Source organism: Cyanistes caeruleus, chromosome 22 (assembly GCF_971803275.1).
Source record: "Cyanistes caeruleus chromosome 22, bCyaCae1.hap1.1, whole genome shotgun sequence".
Classification (NCBI taxonomy): domain Eukaryota; kingdom Metazoa; phylum Chordata; class Aves; order Passeriformes; family Paridae; genus Cyanistes; species Cyanistes caeruleus.
In genome coordinates, this window is record NC_141722.1 from 6,628,967 (window position 1) to 6,637,756 (window position 8,790).

An 8,790-nucleotide genomic window follows, 5' to 3' on the forward strand; every position below is an offset into this window, starting at 1 on the left:
GGATCCATGGATCCGTGGAGGAAGGGATGGGCTCAGCGTACATTGCATCCTGGTGGTTAAAACCTTGAGGGGTTTATAAATTCATTTGGGAATTCCTAAATTCCTATTTCTAAAGCCATTAGGAGCAGAAGCGCGTTGGGAGAGCGCTGGGAGAGTTGGGAATGTTCAGCCTGGAGAAGCTTTGGAGTGATGGAAATGGGCCTGAAGGAGCTGTCAGAAGGATGGAGAGGGAACATTCCCAAGGGCTGGAGTGCCAGGACACAGGGACTGCCCTCACTGGCAGAGAAGGGGTTCAGATGGGATATTGGGAAGGAATTCTTGGATGTGAGGGTGGGGAGGGGCTGGGATGGAATTCCCAGGGGATTTATGGCTGCTCCATCCCTGGAGTGCCCCCCTTTAACCCTTCCCAAATCCCATTTGTTCGGGGCCAGCCCTTTCCCCGCCCCAGCTCCAGCTGAGCCCAGAGCTTCTCCCCGCCCCCAGAAAAGCAGGAAGAGCTGGGCCACAAAAACCCCGGTGCCTCCTCGGCGGAGGGGACAGCGTGGGGACAGCGAGGCGGTGGCACTGCCAGGCTGGAGTGGCACCACCAGGACACGGCAGTGACACTGCCAGGACACAGCGGTGACACTGCTCAGACAGTACAGTGGCACTGCCGGGACACAGCGGTGACACTGCCAGGATACAGCAGTGACACTGCCAGGATACAGCAGTGACACTGCCGGGACACAGCGGTGACACTGCCGGGACAGTACAGTGGCACTGCCAGGACACAGCGGTGACACTGCCAGGACACAGCAGTGACACTGCCGGGACACAGCGGTGGCACTGCCGGGACAGTACAGTGGCACTGCCAGGACACAACGGTGACACTGCCAAGACACAGCGGTGACACTGCCGGGACACAGCGGTGACACTGCCAGGACACAGTGCTGACACTGCCAGGATACAGCGGTGACACTGCCAGGACACGGTGACATTTCCAGGACACGTTGACATTTCCAGACCCCAGCGGTGACACTGCCAGGCCCCAGCGGTGACATTTCCAGGACACGTTGACATTTCCAGGCCTCAGCGGTGAGATTCCCAGGACACGGTGACATTCCCAGGACATGGTGACATTCCCAGGACACAGCAGTGACAGTGCCAGGCCCCAGCGGTGGCCGGTGGCCATGGGCTGTGGGTGGCTGTGGCTGCTGCTGGCGCTGCTGGCCGGGCTCTGGGTGCAGCCGGGCCAGGCCGGGCACTGCCAGGACGGGCGGCTGAGGCTGGGCTGGGGCGGCGGCACCAAGTGCTGCCCCAACTGCAGCTGGGAGGCAGGTGAGCCTGGAAACGGGGGAAAGGGGGTGCAAAGTGTGTGTTATTGGGAGTAAACGTATGTAATTGTGTGTAAAATGTGTAAAGTGTGTGTAAAGTGTGTGTAATTTGGGGTAAAGTGTGTGTAAAGTGTGTGTAATTGTGTGTAAAATGTGTAAAGTGTGTGTAAAGTTTGTGTAATTGTGTGTAAATTGTGTATTATTGGGGTAATTGTGTGTTATTGGGGGTAAATGGGGTAAATGTTTGTAGAACATGTAAAGGGTGTGTAATTGTGTGTAACTGTGTGGAAAGTGTGTGTAAAGTGTGTGTAATTGGGGGTAGTTGTGTGTTATTTGGGGTAAATGTGTGTAAAGTGTGTGTAAATGGGGGTAAATGTGTGTAAATGGGGGTAAATGTGTAATTTGGAGTAATGGGGGGGTAAATGTGTGTAAAGTATGTGTAAATGTGGGTAATTGTGTGTAATTAGGGGTAATTGTGTGTAAATGAGGGTAAATTTGTGTGTAAATGTGTGTAATTGTGTGTAAAGTGTGTATAAAATGTGTGTAAATAGGGTAAATGTGTGTAAAGTGTGTGTAAACTGTGTCTAGTGTGTATAACTGTGGGTAACAGTTCTGGGTAGGGCCTCTCTCTTTCCCCAGGATGGAAAGGAGGATTTTTGGGATCCCATTTTCCCTGGAGAAGTCTCTTTCCCTGGGATGGGAGGGAGGATTTTTGGGATCCCATTTTCCCTGGAGAAGTCTCTTTCCCTGGGATGGGAGGGAGGATTTTTGGGATCCCTTTGCTCCAGAACCCCCTCTGTGTCAGCTCCTCACCTACCCACAGCAGGGTGGAAGCAGCACCTCCCGGCTCTCCCTTTTTCCCAGCTTTTTCCCCATGCGGATGGGAATTGCGGCCTTTAACCCTTTCCTTCCCGCAGGAAACCCCGAGCCCTGCGAGGCAGCGCGGGACCCTGACTGCAAATGTCCCCAAGGCTACAGCTGTGCCGACAAGGCCTGCCAGTTCTGCCAGGAGCTGCCGCGGTGTGAGCCGGGATGGGAGCCCAGCAGGATCGGTAACCTGGGAATGGGAATGGCATCGGGAATGGGATCAGGAATGGGAATGGGACAGGCCCTGCCAGTTCTGCCGGGAGCTGCCACGGTGTGAGCTGGGATGGGAGCCCAGCAGGATTGGTAACCTGGGAATGGGGTCAGGAATGGGAATGGGGTCAGGAATGGGAATGGGATCGGGAATAGGAATGGGAATGGGGATGGGAATGGGAATGGGGATGGGGCAGGGGAAGGGGAAGGGGAAGGGGAAGGGGAAGGGGAAGGGGATGGGACAGGCCCTGCCAGTTCTGCCGGGAGCTGCAGCGCTGCCAGCCAGGATGGGAGCCCATCAGGATCGGTAACCTGTGAATGGAATCGGGAATGGGGATGGGAAGGGGGATGGGGCAGGGGAAGGGGGATGGGGCAGGGGAAGGGGGATGGGGCAGGGGAAGGGGGATGGGGCAGGGGAAGGGGGATGGGGAAGGGGAAGGGGGATGGGGAAGGGGAAGGGGGATGGGGAAGGGGAAGGGGATGGGACAGGCCCCGCCAGTTCTGCCAGGAGCTGCAGCGCTGCCGGCCAGGATGGGAGCCCATCAGGATCGGTAACCTGGGAATGGGATCGGGAATGGGAATGGGGGAGGGGATGGGAATGGGACAGGCCCTGCCAGTTCTGCCGGGAGCTGCCGCGGTGTGAGCCAGGATGGGAGCCCAGCAGGATCAGTAACCCAGGAATGGGACTAGCAATGGGACTGGGAATGGGATTGGGAATGGGACTGGGCCAGGCCCTAGCTGTCCCTGTGCGGGCTGTCCTGGAATTTGGGATCCTGCTCATTCCCATCCCTTTTCCCTGCAGGAACAGTGAATTTCCAGTTCGGGTGTGAGCCCTGCCGGAACGGGAGCTATTCCAGCAGCAGGAACAGCTGGTGCCGCAACTGGACTGAGTAGGGATCAATAACCATCAATAACCAATAATAACCATCAATAACCAATAATAACCATCAATAACCAATAAAAACCATCAACAACCAATAATAACCATCAATAACCATCAATAACTAATAATAGCCATCAATAACTAATAATAGCCATCAATAGCCATCAATAACCGATAATAGCCATCAATAGCCATCAATAGCCATCAATAGCCATCAATAGCCATCAATAACCAATAATAGCCATCAATAGCCATCAATAGCCATCAATAGCCATCAATAGCCATCAATAACCATCAACAACCAATAATAACCATCAATAACCATCAATAACCATCAATAACTAATAATAGCCATCAATAGCCATCAATAGCCATCAATAGCTATCAATAACCAATAATAGCCATCAATAGCCATCAATAACCAATAATAACGAATAATAACCAATAATAACCAATAATAACCAATAATAACCAATAACGAATCATGAATAACAAGTAACTGTTCATAATGCTTGTTAAAATAGAAATTTATATAAATATTATATTAAATATTATAAATTTAACAATATCATTAATTATTAACTATTATGTCCAGATTTGATTTTATAGTATTATTATAATTACATAAATACATATAATACATATAATTTTATAGTATTATTATAATTACATATAATAATTATAATATAATTATCATAATTAATAATTAATAATATATTAGATATTATGTTAAGTATTATATACTTATAAAAATATATATTTATATATTTATATATAACTATATAAATTTTATATATATAAATAAATATATGAATATATAAATTTATACATAAATATATAAATAGAAAAAATAGAATAATAAGGATAAGAATGGAGTGAGTAGGGGTTTATTGAAATTTGCCTTATTTGAAAATAATAGTAATAATTAATAATAAATTATTAATAATAATAATCGGATTTTTTAATTTCCTCCTTTGAAATTAGGAATAAAAATAAGAAGAACATGATATTAATAGTAATAATAATTATTAATAATAATAACAATAATATAATACAAATTACTATTTAAAGATCAATGAAGATATTCAGTACTGACATTAAAAAATCCAATTGAATCCCCGAAAATCTTCCTGAGATTAATTTTGATGAATTTTTTAATTAAGCAAGATCTGGCATTTCTCATCTTAGTCTCAAGGCAGAGCTTAAGCCCAACTCCCAGCCTAAACTCACTGAAAGTCAAGCTTAAGATCCTGGAGAAATTATTCCAGACTGGGAAATCCATGGGGAAAAAAGATGGGCACAAACCCAGGTTGGGGAAAGAGCCCAAACTTCCACTGTGCTGCTGCAAAAGGGGGCAAAACCTTGGGAAGAGCTGGTGGGGGGAAGAGAGGGCCAAAGGAAAAGCGGGAATATCCTAAATCCTGAATTCCCATTGTTTTTCCAGCTGTGAGAGCAGCGGGTTCATCATGCTCCGGGCAGGGAACAGCACCCACAACTCCGTGTGCAGCTTACCCGTCAAAGCCCTGGAGCCAGGTGCCAAGAATTCCCAGGGAAAATTCCCTTTCCCTGCTTTCCCACAGCTTCCCAGCCTGGAAATCCTCTTGGAAAACTGCTGCTGTTCCGTAAAAAATGGATATTAATATTGATATTAATTGAGATGGCATTAATTAATTGTTGGCCTGGCAAAGATTCCATACTCAAAGTGCTGTCCATGAAAAAACGTGGAGACAATCCCTGGCCAGGGCATGTTTGGGTGGGAATTCATCAATTCCCACTGAGCTGCTCTGGCTCTTTTCCTGCTTTTCTTAGGAAAAATGTCCTTGGGTCCCTCCCAATGGTGGCTGAGCCCCCAGCGGCATTCCAGGGTTTTTCCTGGATCAGAGGATGGGAATGGCTGGGGATAGGCTTTGCCAACTTCTCCTGGGAATTGGTGTCTCCCAGGTCTTTCCTTTTCCCTTTCCTTTTCCTTTTTCCCTTTTCTGTTTCATCTTCCTCTTCCCTTTCCCTTCCTTTCCCATTTCCTCTTCCCTCTCCCTCTTCCCTCTTTTTTCCTTTTCTGCTTTCCCTTCCATCTTCCCTTTCCTCTTCTTCATCCCATTTCCTCTTTCCTTTTCCTTTTCCTCCTTTTCCTCCTTCTCCTCCTTTTTTCCCTTTCCCTTTTCCCCCTTCCTTTCCCCCTATTCCCATCCCACAATTCCCTTTCCCCTATTCCCACCCCATCCCACAATTCCCTTTCCCCCTCACCTCGAAGCTTCCCCCCCTTCCCCCTTTCCCACAGAGCCCTTAAATCAATCCCTAAATGTCCTTGGAAAACCTCCCTCCCCTTGAACACAACCCAGTCCCAGAATTCCTGAATTTTTAATGGAATCCCATTGACTGCAGCTCGGATTCCCCTGGAATTCTCCTCCAGCTCTGTCCTGGCCGTCCTGGCGGCCGCGGCCGTGTTCGTGCTGGTCCTGCTCACGCTCCTGCTGCACTTCTGCATCTGGAGCCTCCGCCGGGACAAAACATTCCCACCCGGAGGTGAGGGATCTCCGGAGTGCCCGCACGGGATCAAAGGATGGAATTAGATGGATAAATCCGGGTTTCCTCTGGGATTTGGAGCAGATTCCCAGAATTGCCGGTGATCCAGGACAACATTCCTGACCCAGGGCAGGGTGGATGGGATTTTGGGATGGAATTCCTGCCCGCGAGGGTGGGAAGGCCCTGGCACAGGTTGGCCCCTGGATCCCTGGAATTGTCCTTGGAGCGCCCTGGGATAGTGGGAAATGTCCCTGCCCATGGATGGGATGGAACGGGATCATCCCAAATCCCTTCCAACCCATCCCATTCCAGAATTCCCTGATCCCACAAAATTCCCAGCTGGAGGTGGGGGAATCTCTGTGAGTTCCAGCAGGGATAAAGGGAGTAGAATTAGAGGGATAAATCTGGATTTCCTCTGGGATTTGGGGCAGAGACCTGGAATCACCGATCATCCAGGCCAATGCTCCAAACAAAAGGGAGGGTTTGATGGAATTTTGGGATGGAATTCCTGGCTGGGACAGTGGGAAGGCCCTGGAATGGCTTCCCCAGAGAAGCTCCGGGCGCCTCTGGATCCCTGGAATTGTCCTTGGGATAGCGGGAAATGTCCCCGCCCACGGATGGGATCATCCCAAAATCCCTTCCAACCCATCCCATTCCATAATTCCCTGATCCCACAACCCGGCAAAGGGGCTGGGCAGCCTGATGAGAGTTTCTGGAATTCCTGGACGAGCTTTTTCCTTGTTCCCACCGCAGATCCGGGACACAACTTCCCACGGGCGCCGCCGCAGCTCCCGCTCCAAGGGGAGGAATCCCACAGCATCCAATTCCCAGAGGAGGAGCGTGGGGACAAAACGGCCGAGGAAAAACTTTCCATCCTCTCCCTGAAAATCTACAGCGAGCTCAGCTAACGGATCCCTCCCAGGATCACCGGGAATGCGGGGCTGAGCTGGGCTTCCCAAAAAACCAAAAAAACGCGGGAATGGGATGGGGTGTGAGACATCACTTCTCTGTAGGAAAAGGAGTGGATTTAGGGCAAGTTTGGGTTTGTTTTTCCCCAAAAAATGGGAATTTAGGGATAAAATCCCGCTGATTCAGGCTGGTGTTGATTCAGGAAGAGATCAGTGGGATTTCCTGGAATATCCCGATTTCCAGGATCGGGAATAGCGGCCATGTCTCCTGGTTTTCCCTCGGCTTTCCCGATTGTTCATTCCCAACCTCATTCCAGCCTCTCCTAATCCCATTCCTGCTCCCACCCAAAGATTCCCTCGGGAAGCTCCTGCTGTGCTGCCAGGGATTTTCCTGTGCAGGTTCTTCCAAGGAAAGTTGGGAAAAGGGGGAGTGAAGCTCATGTAGGGAATGGTCAGAGCTCCAGAAAAATGGAGGGAATGGGAAAAAATTCTGGAAAACGCTCTCAAGTGGGATTTTAGGATTTCTGATCCCCGTGGGACCCTTCCCACTTAGGATATTCCATGATTTTATGATGAATTCCAGCAGGTTTTGGAAGTTTTTGAGATGCCGACATCTGTATCGGTAATTGTGGATCATTAGGGATCATTAGGGTTAATTAGGGATAATTCAGGATGAGTTTCTCATGTCTTTGGTGGTTATTCAATGGAAATCCATGGAAATTCCTGGGATTTCAGAGGGTTTCAATCCGTGCACATGGATTTAAAGCTCTCTTGGATGATCCTTGGATTTTGGATCAACTCCAGAGAGCCTGGCTGGGAAATCTGGGAATGTTCCCCTGGAGCAGGATTGGGATAAGGGATGGAGGGACAGGACAATGGGAACGGCTTCCCACTGGAAAAGGGTGAGGTTGGATCAGAAATCCGGGAAAAATCGCTCCCTGGGAGATTCCAGAGGTTCCCAGGGAGTTCCAGCAGGTGCTGCTGTTTCCCTGTATTTGGGGTTGGGATCACAGCTGGGAATTCCTGCAGGCCCCAAAATCTGGGCTGGGAAGTTTCAGATTCCCTGGGAAAATCTGGGGAATTCCAAAGAAAAACTCGGGAAATTCCAAAGGGAAAGTCCTTTTAGTAAAGTTTTTTTTTGCTTCTGGGATTTGGATTTTCTTTGGCTTTCACCTCCAGCATCATTCCCAAATTATCCCAAGGAAGCTGAGCCTTCTCCCCTTTGGATTTTTATCTCAATCCTGGAGAGGATGGAGCCACCCTGGCAAACCTGGCCAAGGAAAAAATCCCATTTTTGGGGCTGGAATTCAAATTCCTCCCTCCAGGAGAAGAGGATCTGGATACGGGAATGGGAACAAGATCCCAACAAAAGCCCCAGAATTCCATCCAAACCCCAGCTTTGTTTTCCCCTTTTCCCAACCCTTTGGAAGCCGAGCAGCAGCAGAGGGAGCTCCTGGAAAAGCGAATTCCAGAGGGAACAGCCAGAGAGGGGAGGGAATTCAAGGCTGACCAATATTTCCTGGATAAATCCCTGGATTTGTGCTGGACTTTTCCCACATTTCCTGGCTTTTCCCACATTTCCTGCCTGTCCCCCACCTGCTCCACTCTGCTCTGGAGACGAGGAATAAAGGAGAGGGATTTGGGAATCCTCTGGGTCAGGAATTAATGATTTGGATGCTTTAAAATTCAGTTTTGTCCTTAAAAATTCTGCTTCCTGCAAACTGGGGGGGTAGGGGAAAGGAAAAAGTGGGGAAAAGGGAAGGTGCGGGAAGGTGCGGGAAGGGAAGGAAAGGAAAGGTGCGGGAAGGGAAGGTGCGGGAAGGGAAGGTGCGGGAAGGGAAGGTGCGGGAAGGGAAGGTGCGGGAAGGGAAGGGAAGGTGCGGGAAGGGAAGGTGCGGGAAGGTGCGAGAAGGTGCGGGAAGGGAAGGGAAGGGAAGGGAAGGGAAGGGAAGGGAAGGGAAGGGAAGGGAAGGGAAGGGAAGGGAAGGGAAGGGAAGGGAAGGGAAGGGAAGGGAAGGGAAGGGAAGGGAAAAGGGGGGGGAAGGGGGGGAAGGGAAAAAGGGGAAGAAAAAATGGGGGAAGGAAA

General features: G+C 49.4%; 1 protein-coding gene across 2 annotated transcripts; it reads left to right on the forward strand.

Moving 5' to 3' along the window:
• The first annotated feature begins 471 nt into the window (after window positions 1-471).
• On the forward strand, window positions 472-8,350 carry TNFRSF18 (TNF receptor superfamily member 18). Of its 2 annotated transcripts, XM_086860696.1 has the most exons (7): window positions 472-665; window positions 708-1,317; window positions 2,231-2,365; window positions 3,193-3,280; window positions 4,718-4,806; window positions 5,656-5,796; window positions 6,550-8,350. In XM_086860696.1, the coding sequence occupies exons 2-7, from the start codon at window positions 1,110-1,112 to the stop codon at window positions 6,702-6,704; spliced, it is 816 nt and encodes a 271-aa protein (XP_086716822.1). In that variant the 5' UTR covers window positions 472-665; window positions 708-1,109; the 3' UTR covers window positions 6,705-8,350. The 2 variants fall into 2 exon arrangements, with proteins under 2 accessions (XP_086716822.1, XP_023795984.2); XM_023940216.2 differs by having other exon boundaries at window positions 483-1,317.
• The last annotated feature ends 440 nt before the right edge of the window (window positions 8,351-8,790 follow it).

Bases quoted from the DNA above. Each gene is read 5' to 3' on its own strand.
- TNFRSF18 (XM_086860696.1), top strand. From the start codon at position 1,110: ATGGTGACATTCCCAGGACACAGCAGTGACAGTGCCAGGCCCCAGCGG. The intron at 4,807-5,655 runs GTGCCAAGAATT...CATTGACTGCAG, and splicing joins CGTCAAAGCCCTGGAGCCAG to CTCGGATTCCCCTGGAATTC. The intron at 5,797-6,549 runs GTGAGGGATCTC...TTCCCACCGCAG, and splicing joins CAAAACATTCCCACCCGGAG to ATCCGGGACACAACTTCCCA.